Source organism: Puma concolor, chromosome B1 (assembly GCF_028749965.1).
Source record: "Puma concolor isolate L17-30 chromosome B1, mPumCon1.1.hap2, whole genome shotgun sequence".
Lineage (NCBI taxonomy): Eukaryota > Metazoa > Chordata > Mammalia > Carnivora > Felidae > Puma > Puma concolor.
The window spans coordinates 77334821-77354176 of record NC_141670.1 but is presented as its reverse complement, the minus strand read 5'-3'; the positions used below and the strand labels follow the sequence as shown (position 1 = coordinate 77354176).

Genomic DNA, 19356 nt, shown 5'->3' with positions numbered 1-19356 from the left:
AATTTTGCGTTGGTTTAAAATGGTATATGGTAATTTAGATCCAAGAAATAAGCAATTATTTCAAATCAGATTAATGAAAATTTTTCTACATTAAGCTTTTAAAGCAATGGAGTTTTCTAAAGGAAATGATTAAATTATACAAACATGATTCTTGCTAAATCTAAGAATAATAAGCTCACTAGAAACATAACTACTCCTCACAAGTTCATTATAAAAATCCATTAGGGTGTAATCTCTAGAAGTAATTGTTCTTATTGCATTTTATTGACAATGCATAGTATTGATTTTTCACACCTTCTATGATTCTTTAATTTGTATTCATGAAATGTCCATCAGCACAGTCTAAATAAATTTGGCAATATAGGCACTAAAATGAATAAATCGATGCAAAGAAACATTAATTTTGCATTATCCTTATTCGTCAGGCAAGTAAACCACAAGAGTTGTAAATGAAGGTCAAAGGTTTTGAAATGGGTCAGAACCCTTGACCTCTAGACCAATACCCTTCCTATTAAAAAAGGCTATTTTAAAGTTTTAAGTAGGGGAATTTACTACCAGCAAGGTATCATTTTTAAGAGACTACAAAGAAAACTCTCAATAAAAACATTCATCTGTTTAATTGCAAAACAGAAAAGAAAAACCATCCCAGGATACATGATTTTTACATGAGTTTTCTAAAAATCATTAAAGCTTACCATATGAGGTATAAAATTTCTGAACGCTGAAAGCAATTTTGCTTTAGGAATTTATTTACTACATCTTATTATGATGGCTGCCATATTTTTGTTGACGTTTTCCCAAATCTACTCCGTATGTCAAAAATAATTAGCAATGACAAGAATTCAAAATTATTTATCACTCATTTTATAACCTCTACACAAAAGGGAAGTAAACCCATTATTCCTAGGGGAGTCAGAGTGGCACTTCACAAGGTATAGAAATAAATCTGTTTCTATAACCTTAATATATGCAGCAAAGAAATTTAGCCATCTCAAGATCATTTGCTATACACATTTTTTAATGTGACTCTAAAAACCTATTTCTCATTCATCTGTTTTCTCTCAGCACTCACTACAAAATCATCTGTTAGTATCAAACACAAGAAGTAATCCTTTTGCAATACAAATAAAATTTTAAAACTGTAAACTTAAAACTCTATTACAGCAAAAATTTCTACTGAAACATTTGTAACTTCCTTATAAAATAAATTCATGCAAGAATTTACTTTTAATCCAACATTTATTCTTATCACTCACCTGAGAACACAGTAGCATAACCAATTCCACAACTGAACTACTAGACTTCATGCAAACCAGACCTATTTTAAAGAGAATTTAAAAGAAAAATTACAAAGCATAAAACAAATATGAGGGATCTGTTATACAACTTTATCCAAACTGGTTTTTAAAATAAAATTAAACATCTTGCTAAGAACCAAACCCACACACATTTGATCCTAGGAGTAAACAAGGTACTCTGTAATTACTTGAAACTTGGTATCAAAACTACCACAATTTTTTTGTAAACTACTTCATTTCAGTGTCCAAACTACTAACACACTTATTAGAATTCCACATATAATGACATTTCACAATACTCATAGAAATGTGCACAACATATGCCATATTGATCAATATCATCTACATTTTGTTTTGGAGAGAGTTGATTGTTATACATGCAGAGAAGGGAAATGGCTCCCTGACCTTTGCTTTCTCCACCACACTCTCTCCCTTCAACCCTCTAGCTATCAATCAAGTTTCCATTTTGTTTCATGGCAGCAGACATCCCAAACACTCTTATTAGTACCTTGACCTGTGACCTCACACTAAACCTTAACAGAAGTGCAAGCATTCTCTGTTATATATTCTTGATTTCTTGTAAATAAATTCATTTACATTTTCTCTTTTCTGTTTCCTTTAGGTTCACCAAAAGTATCCCAGGAAGAAACTTTTAAACAATTAATACATATCTAAAGACTGCCTTAGTTTGATTACCAATAAAATCTAAAAAAGTACATTACAAGAACATTTTATAACCAGTATGTTAAAAAAAAAAGCAATGCCCATAATTAAAAGCATTAAATTAATACATTACTAATAATCAGAAAAATATAATTTTTTATTCTGTATTTTTTTGAACAAACACAAGTTTGGAATCCAGGGTTTAACAACTAAAGTAATTCCTGGTGGCCTCTTACACACCATAGAGAATTATCTTCTTTCTTTCTTCCCATTAAAGCTCCTGCAGGCAGCCCATTCCATCCTATTCCCTTTCTTTAATCTTCTATCTCTGTAGTTCTTCCCCCTTACCTCTTTTAGTCATGTTGGCTCATACCTGCTAATGGCACACATTGCCATTCTGTAGCCTTATAAATAGCATTCTCATTAAATAGGATATTTCCCCCCTTCGCTTTTTAGAAAAGAACCATTTTTCTCAATGGTTTGAAAAAATATTTAACATAGAAATAATGATGGTAATAGTGTTAAGCACCAGCATAAAAACTAGCCACAGAACATCTACATGTTGCATTAAGAAAGCAGGTCATTAACCAGACTAAATTATGGTTTCTGTAGAGCTTGAAATGAGCATAGCTCAGGAGGCTAATTCCAAGGCCAAAAGGAAGCATACCAATAGTCCATCTGTCATTGCTGGTGTAGCCTTCTGCTGGTCTAGAACCTTGCCACTTTCCATAAAATGTACCAACTATAGGAAGTTCCATATATTTCAACCTTAAAAGCTACTACTTCCAAAAAGGAAATTCAGATCTTTCTACAATTAGGTCATTATTCCTAACTGCTATATTCAAAGGAAACCAGAATTCCTACCAACTTTCATTTCATGGCAAAACATTTGGGCTCTGATCTGGCTCAGGCTTTGGTATCCACTCAGAAAAAGAATAATGTGACACAAAAGGCCTTGGGCCATGAAAAGTTAGAATTCATTGATTAATGAGTTGAGTACTCAATAATAGTAAAATAAATAACATTTCACAGTTTGATTAGAACAATTCATGTTTTTTGGACTGGGGATTTGTAGATTTGTAAAGGATGAGGAGGAAGACCAGGATGGATGGTATATTAAATTTTAAATGAAAATGGGCTTTAGAGGACAAATAGTCCTTTAATTATAAGTTCCCTGCTTAAGGGCAACTAATACTGTAAACAAAAATATATAACATTGAGAGTAAATAAACAAGAAACATCCCCAATAAAGGACTTGGCATCAGGTTACACAACTTAACTGTTTTTTGTTTTTTGGGTTTTTTTTTTTTGCCTTTGGATGACACTGGTTGCATGTATGAAAAAGGAATAAATGAATTATAAGCCAGTAAATCTGTCTTCAGATTTACATTCAGACTCTAATAATTATCCAAAGGAGGCCCTAAAACAACACTTAGAGTGAATTTGTAAGTTCCTGCAGAAGTATCAATTTTCATTCTGTACAAAAACACATCCTATTATCGCCCCAGTTAGCAGAAAGCAAACAAGTTATTACAGGCTCAGAGATCTGAATAGGCATATTACCTAACCTCCCTAAAAGCCTCTCAGAATAATGGTAGGGTTAATTTTGCTTGGTTTTATTTTTGGTTCATTTTTCTAAGATACGCAATTTCAGTCTCTTCAAAAAAGACAAACTCAAGATACCAAAGCCAGAAGTTTTACACTCCTCTGGAGTTTCATTACCAAAGATGACTATAATTTCTTCACCAAAGACTATTTATCCTACCTCTATTACTAGTGCTTTTCTTTACCACTAAAACTCAAAAATATTAAATGACTTACCAGATATTAAGCAAACAACATAACATTTAAACCCACTGATCTGTCTAAACTTTCAAGCAGGCAGACCATGACAAACAGTCGTGACCATCTGCCTTATGGAATGTAAGAAGCCTTATTAAAAATATACAAATTTTGGGCCACCTAGGTGGCTCAGTTAGACAAGTAACCAACTTGGGCTTAGATCATGATTTCACAGTTTGTGAGTTGGAGCCCCGTGTTGGGCTCTGTACTAACAAGGTAGAGCCTGCTTGGGATTCTTTCTCTCCCTCTCTCTGTCCCACCCCTGCTCACACTATAATACACACACACACACACACACACACACACACACACACACACACACACACATATATATTATATTATACATATTTTTAAGTCATCTTAAACAATTTACAGGAGGGATAATTATAAACAGCATTAGAAATTTTGATAAGAATTTATGCATAATAAACTCAAATTCTTATTCTATATTTTCCTGCTTTTAAAGGAATTTGTATATATCCTGCATGAGCAATGCCCTTTGGATACAACTAAGTACTCCTCATCAATCTGTAAACAATATATCCATCTTGTAAACACTAATTCCAAATTTCAAATAAACTTCTAATAGGTTCTAGCTTATCATTAATTCTGGTCCTTTCTCTTGAACTTACATCATCAGATAGTTTGGAAAAGATGAATCATTCAAAATTTTGTTGAAAAGAAGACAGCCATCTTCTTTGATCCAGAATTGTAAAACATTTTCTTCTTGAGACTTTCAAACACCATTTAGAATGATCAATCCACTGAATTTTTTCATTTCTACATGAGCTTTTCCTTCCAATCATTTTCATATAACACATTTGCCTTTTTTACTCACTTAGAAACTATACCAAGTAAACTGTGGTGTATAACTATCACGAACAATGGAAGAACACAGTCACATGCCTTTTTAGCAAAATAAGATGTTCCAGGTTCTTGTCAGAAAACATTGCATAAATTTTGAAGACTGAAATCCTTTCTATTGAATGACATGCTGAGAAAACCAATTTCCTTTTTACACAGAAATATACTATGCACTAATGAATTCTGAGTTTGATAAAATTTATAAGTGCTGTTCTCTGTCTCTTTAAATTCATCCTCAGATGGTCTAATTGTAAAATGTCTTTTTCTGTCAATTTTATCACCATACCATTAGAGCAGAAAATAAACAACTCTGAATTCTTAAATTCAATGAAAGTTGAAAATCAGACCACAAAGATAATGTCCACAGAATTCTTTTACACCAATATTTCTCAATTTTTTTTCGTTACGGCTCTCCACTTGGGAAGCCATTTCAGACCATTTTTTTCTTAACTATACCCCTATGAAATTTTAATACTAAAGATGTACTCTATAGATGTATGTGGCCCTTTGGAGGGTCACAAATCATTATAATACCTAAAATGTTTTTGTCCCACGCCCCCCCCCATACCAGTTTTTGCTCTCACTGAGAAAACAAATTTCTATCTTCTAAAATACGATCATGCGCTAGGAATTTATCCAAGGGACACAGGGGTACTGATGCATAGGGGCACTTGTACCCCAATGTTCATAGCAGCACTCTCAACAATAGCCAAATTATGGAAAGAGCCTAAATGTCCATCAACTGATGAATGGATAAAGAAATTGTGGTTTATATACACAATGGAGTACTACGTGGCAATGAGAAAAAATGAAATATGGCCTTTTGTAGCAACGTGGATGGAACTGGAGAGTGTGATGCTAAGTGAAATAAGCCATACAGAGAAAGACAGATACCATATGGTTTCACTCTTATGTGGATCCTGAGAAACTTAAGAGAAACCCATGGGGGAGGGGAACAAAAAAAAAGAGGTTAGAGTGGGAGAGAGCCAAAGCATAAGAGACTGTTGAGAACTGAGAACAAACTAAGGGTTGATGGGGGGTGGGAGGGAGGAGGGGGTGGGTGATGGGTATCGAGGAGGGCACCTTTTGGGATGAGCACTGGGTGTTGTATGGAAACCAATTTGACAATAAATTTCATATATAAATAAAAAAAAAAAAATAAAAAAAAAAATAAAATAAAATACGATCATGTACTTTGAGAAATGCAGTAAAAACTGGGGGTGATCTGATAGTGATGATTTGTTTTCCTATCGTGGCATAAATTCTAGGGGCAATTCCAGTACTCTTGTATTCTTATTATTTTAGTCCTTACTATCGTTAGGAATAACTGATGAGTAACAGTGAAATAGCCAAATGTTTTAAGGTATAGGAAAACTAAGACCACAAACACCCTATAACAAATCTTAGATTTATAAAACTTGTCCAATGAACTTACATATGGTAACTCTAAGATGGAATATATTTTTTAAGTAATTTTCTCTTTGTATTTGGAGGACCTCTTTAAACAATAAAATATTAATCCTTATAAAGGATTGAAAAAGAAGGTTAATATCACTACAATTGAGACAATCAGAAAATATGTGGTTCTAATAAGCATGATGTAATATTAAGTATTACCTCTAATTAAACTTTTAAATCTAATTTCAAGCCATTAGAAAATGCATGGGACAGAGAAACAATTAAATGACATCACCAAGAAACAATAGCATTAAAATAGTGGAAGAATAGGGTGAAACTATTTGATATTAATAAAGACTTAAGAGACATAACCAAATGCAATAAATTGATTTTGATTGTATCTTAGAAGAAAACCAATTATAAAAAGACATCTAAATGAAAATGAATATGAACTGAGTATGATATGGCACAAAACTATTATGAATATTAGGTGTAAGAGGAGCAATTGTGATTATAAAGGAAAATATCCTTTTTTACATGGACTATTAATTATTTAAGGGTAAAATGACAAAATGTCTGGAATTGTCTTAAGTACTAAAGCAAAAAAAAAAAAACAGGTAGATATAACAAACAGCAAAACAAAAATGGTTTGGTAGTTGGCAATAAGTTCATGGTTATTATAAATATTTAACATATTTAAAACTGCTTAAATAAAAAAATTATTTAAAAAATGTAAAAGTAGGGGCACCTGGGTGGCTCAGTCGGTTAAATGTCCCTCTCTTGATCTTGGCTCAGGTCATGATCTCACCATTCGTAAGATCGAGCTCCCCACGTCACAATCTGCACTAACACTGCAGGCCCTGATTAGGATTCTCTCTTTCCCTCTGTCTCTCTCTGCCCCTCCACTGCTCGCTCTCTTTCTCTCTCAAAATAAACTTTAAAAACTTTTAAATACACACACACACACACACACACACACACACACACACACACACACACACACACACTATACAGTGTCTGGTCATACATCTAGTGACTGGCAAACACAGGATTAAAACCAAGGTTTCCTGTCTTTGAGTCCAGTGCTTTTTGTATAGTACCATGCTGCAAATACCTCTACTCAAAACTTCTTTATTTCACAATGCATAAAACCACCAACCAAAACATTCCTCACAACCTAAAATACAGACATAAGTAACGTAAAACTCTTAGATTTGTTTGCTATTATAATGAACACAGTCCAATGAGTAGGCACTGCTCAGGTTTTTAGATAACAAGGAAGATGATGCACTATTGCTTACTGGTTTATCAGAATTTACCAGTAAGAAGTTGATAAATTAAATTTTATTCAGGGATCCAGAAATGGCAAATTTAGTACTTCCGAGTATCTAAGGTGATCCTATTTTGTTTGATCTATTATAAAACTCAAAGACCAACTAAAAAGCAACAATGTCTTCCTACACCAAAAGGCTGTAATTAATAATTTATTTTATATTAATGAAATACAGTTCCTAAGTTGTCACACCACTTTAAAAAATAAACAACATGTGAAGTATGAATTACGGAGACATCCTTTAATTTTTCAACTCATTATCTTTCAAATCTTACTACTTCATTAGATCAAATAGTCCATGCATGGCTAAATAAATTATATCCTTTGGCAGATAATGTAAATTTCTACCCCACATTAATCAAATATTTCTAAAACCTGAACTTTTTCAAATAAATTCAACGCTACCTTTTCCCTCTATGGAAATGACATCACTCACCACCAACCCCCTATACATCTATAGCAGAGATGATAATAAAATTCATGTCAGCTGAAGCTTATTACTTACAAAGTGCTGGTATCTCCTAGGTAATGCTGAGATACAGATAACTTACTAAGCTATTAACCTACCTATACCTTGAATTTCCATATCCTTATTTCTATGAAAAGAGTGATTTTTACAAGTTTTAAGAAATTCCTCAAGAGATCATCTACTGACCATAGCTCAACAAAAAAATATGATAACTAAAGCTGTAAATCCATATTTAAAGAGACTGGGCTATAGATATTCTATTTTTCCATGATTTTTCAGCTTTAGGAAAACAAAAGTATTTTATCTTAAACCATCAACCATGGACACAGACAAGCCAGAGTTTGGCAAACTTCTAGCCCAACACTTTGAATACAAAAAATCAATTCTGTATTATCACTGATGAAAGTCCTCTAGCTTATCCTTAAAAATTTTTCATTATAAGGATGAGGACTGGTATTCTGAAGTCAGTCTATTAAGCTCTCAAAAAGAATTGTTTGAAAAGCCATTCTCTACTGAACTGATACCATTTGGTTGAGTTACCCATTCTATTAGAAAACACTGACTACATAACAAGTGCCCCTTATCAGGAAAAAAAAAAAAAGTCCCAAAACTTTTCATCCAGTCCATAAACAGCATGGTTTCCAATTCACTCAGCAACCAACTCTACATGCTATCTAGTTTAACACAATCTCAAAGTATGCTACTTTGAAGTAGAAATGATCCAGTAATCTATGTATGATATAAGCAGGATAGAGTACAAGACTACTGCTATTTCCACTTCTTTATAAAACAGAATTCTACTAATAAAGATAAATAACACATTCCTCATTTATCTAATATGTGGCAATACTATTGTTTATCTGGATCTTAAGTTCAAGTAAAAGCCCATATAAATACTACTATAACACTAATCTTTCCATCAATGCATTAAGAAAAATCTAAGTCTTAGTTCTTTGGTTCAGTACATACTTTTATGTTTCATCCAATTCACCGATTAAAAAATCTTGAACATATAAGAATATTAGACGAGACATATTCTTCACAAGATACAGCCTCTGTAAGAATCCTTGTCAAAGGATGAAAATACTTGAGCAATGAAACTCCATGCATCTCATATTTTCTATTTAAGTTAAGCTTGAAATTTTAAATATAAATTTAAATATATATTTATAAAGTGACATACAGAAAAATCACTTACTTGTTCCTTCTATTAGCAATTCTTGCCCATGACTACCCAAAAGTGTCCGAGAAAGAAAAGGTGCAAAATCCACAAAAATCTCTCGCAGAAGAGGAGCTGCCTTTTCCAAAGCATGTTCAAGTCTCTCTGTAATACTAATGAAAAGATGTTAAGTTACCTGAACTTTTCATTAGAATTTACAACTTTCAGTTTTTAAAATGAGCTTCCACAGAAATGTAAAATTCACGAGAAATTAAAAATTACGTAAGGACTCATTATTGCTATACATATCATTCCTTCTGCCTGGATTGCCCTTTGTTAGTCAGTTCTACATCATCATCCCCAGCCCTGACAAACAATCTGGTAAAAAACCACTCCAAGGATAAGCTTTTATAGGAAATCTTAATGGGTCAGTTGAGAGCACTTGATTTTAATTTTAGCACCATTTTAACCTAAAAAAAAACTCTAAGTCCTTACCAAATTTGTCTGTTCACCAATTAACCATCAGCACTTTGAGCTCAAGAACTATGTCTTCATTTCTAAGTTCTCAGCTGCAGCATATAATACAGACTCAATATACGTTTATAAACCTAATCACTTTATATTCTTTTCCATTGACATCTACGTCTATAGCAGTTTTTTCTTTCTTTTTTTTTAAGTTTATTTATTTTGAAAGAGAGAGAGAGTGCAAGCAGGAGAGGGGCAGAGACAGAGGGAGAGACAGAATCCCAAGCAGGCCCTGTGTAATTAAGAATTTGTTATTCATGCAGCACTTACTTTAATAGCCACTTCTCATAAACTTTTTATATCTCATAATCTTTAAAAAGGAACTTCTAAAATGTTCTAAATGTCACTTATATTTAAAAAAAGAAGTAGAAAAAATAAAGTTTTTTTTTAAACAAAGAGCTGTAGCTAGAGAGTTTAAAGAGTCATCAAAAGAACAAATCACAAATATCCAATTAGCTTAAATACCTCATATTTGAAACTTGGTCTTCTGGAACTGAACCAACTGTTGGAACCGAGGGCAATTTTGCATTAGATGATCTACCACCTGTAAAAGAAAACAACCATTACAGGAATTTTCTGTTTTTAGATACAAAGGTTTAAACAAAAAACCTATCTTTATAACAAATCAACAAAAAACAGAATGCAGTTTTAAATGTGCATTATAATTTAGATAACATTAAACTCTACCAATTAATAAGATCTTCCTTGAATCATTTCTAAATCTTAGTTACAAGTTTGATCATTACACAAAGTAACCCTATGATCCACCAGCTGCAGAGGTAATAGAAAACTAAATTCTGACTCATTCAACCAGAGTTATGATTTCTTGCTTTTTTTTTTTTGTAGTTTAAGTTTATTTATTTATTTATTTTGAGAGAGAGACAGAGAGAGCATAAGCAGGGGAAGGGTAGAGAGAAGGAGAGACAGAATTCCAATACAGGGATAGAACTCACAAGCCATGAGAATGATCTGAGGAGAGATCAAGGGTCGGATGTTTGATGGACTGTGACACCCAGGCGGCCCCCTGCAGTTATGATTTCTTCTATTCAACAAGTGGCAATAGATATTTACAAGTAGAAACTCAAAATTTACCCTTAAATATGTATATCTCCATTACCATGAAAACTGACCTTGAACACCAAATAACTTATGCTATACCCTGACTGCTCCTAAATCTAGTCCAACATAATCCAGTGAATATCTGAGAAACACTTCTTAAATGATTCAAACAGAATTTAAACTCTTTCATTTGTGTCCACACTGTAATAAAAACATAATCTGTTAGTGTATTTGTAACACAGCATGTCAAATGATTTTTTAAATATCCTTCTTCCTACAATACTAATCTTCTTAAAAGCAGAGACTTCCTCTTCTTTATCCATATCTCTAGAAGCCTAGAGAACCTGACAATAATAGAAGGTCCTCAATTTATGTTAATTGCAGAAATTATTCCTTTAATCATTTCCATTTCCCATATTTTACAGGTCTATCTTCCCACCTGGTATATGCTTCTCTATTTCTTACTTTTTTATGTCCCTCTTTTTATTTAAACTACCGTGTAAAATTAATTTCTACCATGTGATCTTATTTTACTCTCCAATGAATATTCTCAGATACCCTTAAATACTCTTGTATATTTTTCTGAATGGCCAATTCATCCTCTTACAGTATAAAATGTTCAAACTATGTTATCCTATATAAGAATAATCATCTTTGTTTTCAACAAATACCTGTGCTTATCACATTTACTTGGCAAGACAAAAATAATCACCATCAAAGTAATTCTGGAAGACTTAAAGAATGGATAGGAACACAAAAACATACATTATGACAAGTCTTTTTTTTTAATTTTTTAATGTTTACTTATTTTTGAGACAGAGAGAGACAGAGAGAGTGCGAGCAGGGAAGGGGCAGAGAGAGAGGGAGACACAGAATCTGAAAGAGGCTCCAGGCTCTGAGCTGTCAGCACAGAACCCGATGCAGGGCTTGAACTCACAAACCGCGAGATCATGACCTGAGCCGAAGTCAGAAACTTAACCAACTGAGCTACCCAGGTGCCTCACATTATGAAAAGTCTTGAAAAAGTGAATCTAGAAGACTAATCTGGAGGCTAATTTACTGAGGCTTAAAGAGTTCTAAAAGCTCAAGAAAGTAGGGGGAAAATAAAGTTCCTGTTTAAGAATCAGGATATATGGGATAGAACGTTCAATTTAAGCTAGGAGTAGGACCTAAAGAAACAAAAGCCATTTGCTTTTTCTAAGGCCAATATTAGGAAAAAAAGAATACACATATACAGTGTCAAATAATTTCTCTATAACATAGGGACCACAAGAGTCACTGAAATCCAACTGGAAAGATAATCCTAACAACCTGGAGTCCATAGGTATGAGGGACATGCACATCTTACTTGCATTTGTAATTCAGTAAGTAAACTTTCCATTTCCGAAAGCAGTATCTTAAATGGATGTCAAGTTAGTACTTGTGTAAATACAGACTGAAATCCTATCACAATTCTGTAGAGGAACAGTCCAAAAGAAGACAGGAAACATATGGAAGCAAATGAAAAAAAAGAATACACAAAGCAGAGGGGCACCTGGGTGACTCGGTTGAGCTTCTGACTCTTGATTTCAGCTCAGGTCATGATCTCACAGATCAGGAGTTTGAGCCCTGTGTCAGGCTCTGCACTGAACATGGGGCCTACTTGGGATTCTCTCTCTCTCTCTCTCTCTCTCTCTCTCTGCTCCCCCCCTCAAAATAAATAAATAAACTTTAAAAAAAAAGAATATGCAAAGATGATACAGAAGAGGGGCTTAAAAGATCTTGGAACCTATGCATTATCACAGATCTGATGCTTTTGATCTGTTCTCAAAACCTTAGATATAGGTATGCTGGAAGAACATAAGGAACAAATTGGCATAGACAGAAAGACAGATAAAAGAGAGAAGAAGATGTTCATATAGCAAACAGAAAGAAAGAAGAAACAGTTGAGAAGATACAAAAGCAGCCTCTGATATTGGGAGCTAGCCTGTTAATATCAATTAGTCCCTACTGCTGTTAGGACCTGATTAGAAACCACAGTTAGGTCTTGATGTTTTAATATTGAATATAAACAATTTCATAAAGCATCAACATCAGATAAAGCCATGCCATGATCATGATGAATCAACACAAAACAATACTACCATGTAATTTTTTCACAACAGACAAAAATGAACTCTGTCCAAATAACAAAGATGGCCAAACATCCCAAATCCTAATATGAATGACTGACTTCTTTATAAATTATTGCTTTGGGCTTCCACGCTTCTAGATGATATTTATTAGGATACCTTATCACAGAATTAATTACCAATGCTTCCTCACAATATTCAAATCAGAAGGAAGCCCACTTCCTAACCTCTCCCTAAAATCACCTAATACAATCTAAAACCCTATAATAAACCTTTTCTAATACTCTATTAGTGAGATGTCCCAAACTTCCTCATCATGTGTGTGCATTCTCCCTCACTTAACTAACATATTCGACCAAGGGTTTATTCCTGGTGGTCTCTGGTTAGAGCACATTGATACAAATTTTACATGAAGTCAGGCCGAGAAAGATAAAAATCATCGGATTTTTTTTAGAAGAGCCAGAAATAAATCTGTAAGTAAGAATTCTTTTCAGTTACAACCTATTTATCAAAATAAAATGCACATTTTTCCACATGATAGCACTTCTCAAATCAACACATTTTACAATCAAAGGCATCTTAAACAACAGTAGCCAAAGTTGAGACCTAATTGTAAGAGAAAACTGGATACAATCAAGAAAGCAACAGATTCGAATCTGAGATATGGTAAAAGACCAAGGAAGAACTGTTTAACTGAAATCTTCATTTTGCCAGTCTGCAACCTCAAGATCACAAAAACTAGAGGCCTAGAGGAAAAACAATTGTACCGTCTCAACATACTGTGTAAATATAATGATTTACTTGTGGTGAAGGTGACTGTCTAAAGACTAAGGGCCCTGCTGTTACTTGGTTCCAAAGGTGTAAGCCACAGGAGACCATCTCCATGACTTCCCTCACTACTAAAGGACACCAAATGTGGCAGTAAATGTAATTGGACTTAAAAGTTTAGAGCTTCTGAGAATCTATAATCTTGCGTTACAAGTGGAATCACTTATTTTCCCAGGATGACTACAATGTAAAAATGCTGTGCTTTAAAGAGCAAAAGGACCCTCTTTTCCAAACCTTCTTGAACTAGTCAGACTTGAAGCAGTTAGCTTGAAGAGATCAAGGAAAGTATTTGTATCTGAATGGGTGCTACACTGACCCGGAGCAAGGTATAGGAGCCCAAATAATGTAAGAGGGCATTTAGGTAGAAAAGAAAACTAAAAAAAACTTTGAGGTAATAGTTTGAAATTAAGGGCATTTGTGTGAATCCATGGTTTCACTACAGACATATATAAAAGTATATATTAAATATATTCCTTCATTCAAATACATACTCCTATATATATAGTCCCTAGTTCTTTCAACTGAGAGGACTTGAGAGCAGCAATATTTGAACATCCCATGTCCAGATCTTGCTCCTAAATACTATTCTTCACTAAGAGAGAGAAATGGCTGATTCAAGATCTCTGGAAGAAAAGTACACAAAGATCTTGAAACACCTAGCTTTGGGGCGCCTGGGTGGTGCAGTCAGTTAAGCGTCCGACTTCAGCCAGGTCACGATCTCGCGGTCCGTGAGTTCGAGCCCCGCGTCGGGCTCTGGGCTGATGGCTCAGAGCCTGGAGCCTGTTTCCGATTCTGTGTCTCCCTCTCTCTCTGCCCCTCCCCCGTTCATGCTCTGTCTCTCTCTGTCCCAAAAATAAATAAACGTTGAAAAAAAAAAAAAAATTAAAAAAAAAAAAAAAAACACCTAGCTTTGTTTTTTTTAGAAAGCAAAGATATGCCCACGGAATAATAGGCTGTCATTCACAAACACACAGAAGCCAACTTGAAGGGACTACCATAAATCAAATTGGAGACAATTTGAGCATAAAAATAAATAATAACTGATTCAATGCATCCAGTAAAATAGGAAGCCAAAAGGCCATACTGTTATGATAAAGTAACAATCTGAGGAACAGGATATTTAAATAATTTCAAAGCACCTTCCCACAAAACACTTATTAATTACAAAAGGGAAAGACTAACAATATAGAAAGTTGGCAGTTACATGTTAATCAAACAATGCAAGGGGTCATCATTGGTACTGTGACAAATCAAAATTGTAAACCATATGATGAGCACCAAGTGATGTATGTAACTGTTGAGTCACTATAATGTACACCTGAAACTATTAACTATAGTGGAATTAAAGACAGACAAAATTGTGTGCCATGTGATTAGATTCTTTTCTTCTCCACCTGTTCCATAATATTCCTACCAAAGAAATATATCATAATCTGCTTCTAATAATGAGTATATATCAGACCAATCAAAATTCAAGGACATTCATTTGAATCATTCCCAGCTCTTAACCATAATAAATAGTGTTTCGTATTTGTTTACATAAATCTATGTGCACTCCTTGATTTTTTGGAGGTAACTTCCTAGAAGTCAATAAACATACACTTTATTTATTTACTTATTTATTTATTTGAGAATGCAAGGATGCCAGGGAGAAGGGCAGAGGGAGGGAGGGAGGGAGGGAGAGAGGGAGACAGAAGAGAGAGAGAGAGAGAGAGAGAGAGAGAGAGAGAGAGAGAGAGAGAGAGAGAGAGAATGAATCACCAACAGGCTCCACGCTCAGCACAGAGCCCGATGCAGGGCTCAATCCCATGACCTGAGATTGCGACCTGAGCCAAAATTAAGAGTTGAATGCACAATGAACTGGGCCACCCTGGAGCCCCAAACATACACTTTAAATATTGATACATACTGCAAATTGCTCTAAATAAAGAATAAGCCATTTACACTTCTTTGACTACTAGCAAAATTCTACGTATTTTCCTAATTTACTGGAAACCAAACAGGGAACAACTACTACTCTGATCTTTTGAGCAGTTTTGTTAGAATCTTTCTTCTTCATAATTTGTAATTATTATATATAATTAGTTGAGATTGTATCATTCATTACAAATACTTCTTAAGTTTGCAGTGGCTGTTGTCATGCAGAATTCTAGACTGTTCCCTTTAAACCATTTTACCAGTATGATACAGAAAATAGAAATACCACCGAATTTTTAACATGATTGTTAGGATGTTTAAATTAAAAAATGTAAAGCACCTAAGATAAAGCAGATTGGCCAATGTTACTTTCCCACATTTCTGCAAGGCACTACAGAAGAAAAGTCGAGTGCTCTTCTGAGTGACTCTACTATCTATTCATGATTCCTGCTATTCATTTTGAGTCAAGCCTTCTATTTACACATTACTTACCTATTACATTCTGGTAATAAATATAAAAGTTCTTCCACTCTCCTCAGCCTGAAATCCATTTCCCTTCCTGCTTTCAAAAAGAAATGCTAGGTCATTCAAGACCATAGCTTTTCTCTTCCTCATCTAAAGGAACCCACTAACCTCTCAAGTTCTCAGCCATCAATCTCTCTTATAACTCCCAAATCAATTTCTTTAGATACCATGTTCTACACTAGCAGAAAACACTTCCTCGCCAGCCACCTACAACCTAACCATTCTCAAAGTGAACTCTAGCTCTATTAGTATTAGGCCAGTTTCCCTGATAATAACTACCATTCAGGGGTTATTATATGATTGAAATGTTTAGAGGAAGCAGTAATGGCTCTGCCACTTACCAGCAGTGGGACGTTGGGCAAAGTTACTTAAGCTGTCTGCTTTATTTTCCTGATCTATAAAATGAGCAGTGATACCTATATTTCACAGAATTATTTTGCACCTGGACATAGTAAATACACAATGGTACTTTCCTACCTGCTACTCTATGACTATCTTTAAAGTATTTAAAGTTATCATGTTTCCTTTAGTCTGTACTTCAGACTGAAAACACACCCAAATTATTCAATGATTATTCATGTGACATTAAATATAGGTAACTTAAATGAGATGAAGCTTATAAAGTGCCTTTTAAAAATTTCACTCTAAAAGTCTAGAAGCTATAAAGCAAAGAATCAATCCTGGATTTAACTGTTATAAAAAGTAGATTTCCAACAATTTCATTTATCACATCAATATAAAACAAAACACAGTCATAGACATTTAGTAAATAAGGCCACTGTATTTTAATGAAAATGCTTTCATTAAAAACCCAACCTAGGTAGCTTAGTCAGTTAAGCATCCAACTCTTGGCTTTCGGCTCGGGTCATAATCTCACGGTTTGTGGGTTCAAGCCCTGTGTCAGGCTCTGCATAGGCAGTGCAGAACCTGCTTGAGATTCTCTCTTTCCCTCTCTCTCTGCCCCTCTCCCACTTGCTCACTCTTTCTCTCTCTCTCAAAATACATAAATAAACTTAAAAAAAAAAAAAACCTGTATTGCCACACAACACTCCCACAATTTCCTCAGGCTCACTTCATTTATATCTGGGCATTTTGATTCAACATACATTCTAAGTAAAGCAAATACCTAATTATGAGTATAAATAAACAGTCAGCCTATAACCGGCAAGTATCTGGGACAGCTTGACCTTCTTTAAAATATGCTTGGTCTTCAGGCAGATCTAGTTCAATAATCAGCAGTTCTGATTACCAACACTCAGCCAGAGATTCAAAAATCTGGACTGTCTGGGGCAACTGGGTGGCTCAGTGGGTTAAGCATCCAACTCTTGATTATGACTCAGGTCATGATCACATGGTTCCTGAGATCAAGCGTGTTAGGCTCCATGTTGAGCCTGGGATTCTCCCTCTCATTCTCTCTCCCCACCTCTCCCACTGGGCTTTCTCTCTTTCTCCCAATAATAAATACATAAACAAACAAACATTAAAAAAAAAAAAGAAATCTGGACTGTTAGATCCCACCCCCCTTCCCCACAGACTTGATTCCTTTGGGGGAGAACACTGGCAATCTTAGACAATTAACCTTTGGATAACTACTGAGCCTCCCTCTTAGAGTAAGACTATTCCTAAAGATGAAGTTGTGAATCTCTCCTTTCCATAACACATTCCCTCCCCATTCCCTTGAAAATCAGAGTTGACTTTTCTTTTCACTGGGATTTTTACTTATTGGTGTCTTCTCTCCTCCTCACCATCCTGCTCAATTGAGAGCTAATTGTACATAAAAATTGTTAACAAACTGAGTGGAATCTATCCTAATGCATACGATTAATTTTAAAATGAAATTAAAATACAGATTTCACCATAATAACAACTTTTTTTTTTTAATACATTTGGCAATTCCCACTTCACAATCAAAAGTTCTCCATTTTCTAGTTTCTTTTTTTTTTTACAAAACTTCAAACTAGAAGGCAAAAAAGGGGAAGTTGAAAAGACTTTCACTGTTCAGTATCTGGCATTTCTGAGACTCAGGTCCAATCCTTCTATTTCTATACAACACTCAATGAAGTACTTCAGAGATAATGACACCTCCAATTCTCTAAATTCTTGACAGCAATATATGATCACTGAATCATAACTGGCCACTGACTTTCATAACTGGTGATTATTTCAGAGTTTTATTTTTTTAATTGCTGGTAGTTTTTAAAGACCATGTTTATTTAGAATATGTCAGATATTTTCTCTGAAAGAACTATTAGTAGTTTTTCTTGAACTTTTCTGAAGCTGAAAAAAAGGAACACATCAAGTCCCATTTATTTAAAAGGAAAAACAAATAATAAAGCTCAAGAAAACGTTTGCATGAAGCTCTAGGTAGTAGTTATAAAACAAAAATAGCTATTACTGTGCTAATTGACTCTAATTTTAATGAGCTGAAATGCATATCAAAAGCTTTAAGAAGACAAAAAGCAAAAAGTGGTTCTAAATAAAACAATAACAAAAATGCTTTCCTGACAGTACCCTAGAAATGATGTCAATTTTCAAACCTAAAAGACACTAGAGCAGAAGGAGATTGTACAAAATGGTCTTTTTCAATAATCAGAGAACACTTTACTAACAAAGATAAAAGGGTGAGGGGATGGGTTAAATATAGGATGGGGATTAAGGAGTAACTAGGTGTTTTCTGGAATCACTAAATTGTACACCTGAAGCCAATATTATACAATGTTATTAACTGAAATTTAAATAAAAACTTTGGAAAAATCAACTTATCAATAATTATAAGAGGAAAACACCACATGAAAAAAAATAAATAAATCAGCAATTTCATAAGGATTGTCCTTCATTTCTCCCAGAGGGGGAAAAAATGTAATTTCCAAATCATTCTGCATGCTTTAAATCATAAATCTGCAGATAAAATCATAAATGTATGACTAATTTATTATTTTAAATTAACATTAAATATTTTCAATAGACAATCACGCATATGTAAGTGAAGAAGCTACTTTGAACATGTGGAACGATACAGACTTATCTTTTCCTTATCCTTGCACTGATAAACTGGCTCCTTCAAACTGACAATTTTCCAGACATTCAAAAGAACAAAAAGGAAAATGCAAATACATCATCTGTCTAGGATCCATCCAGGGAATAGCCAACTGTTTATTCAAGGTCCCTAAGGGTCTAAATAAATAATGTCCTTTACAATAACATATCATTAAAACAAATGCCAATATTTAAACCCTAAACACTGTATTTTTTAATTTCCCTCCCTCTTCCTTTCTCCTCCTCTCTCTCTCCTCATCCATTCTGGGCCAGTTGCAGGAGGGACAGTCTATATGTCCAGTGGAAACTCTTTATTAAATAATAGAAAT

At 34.2% G+C, this 19356-nt stretch overlaps 1 protein-coding gene across 2 annotated transcripts in view; it reads right to left on the bottom strand.

Moving 5' to 3' along the window:
- Positions 1-164: 164 nt before the first annotated feature.
- LOC112858054 (lipopolysaccharide-responsive and beige-like anchor protein) overlaps positions 165-19356 on the bottom strand; it is a 245590-nt gene continuing 226398 nt past the window's right edge. For both annotated transcript variants that reach the window (XM_086704118.1, XM_086704117.1), the window contains exons 32-34: positions 10017-10095; positions 9066-9199; positions 165-1318 (exon numbers count right to left, since the gene is read on the bottom strand). In XM_086704118.1, coding sequence (XP_086560244.1) covers positions 1197-1318; positions 9066-9199; positions 10017-10095 — 335 coding nt within the window. In that variant the 3' untranslated portion in view covers positions 165-1196. The remainder of the gene's footprint in view (positions 1319-9065; positions 9200-10016; positions 10096-19356) is intronic.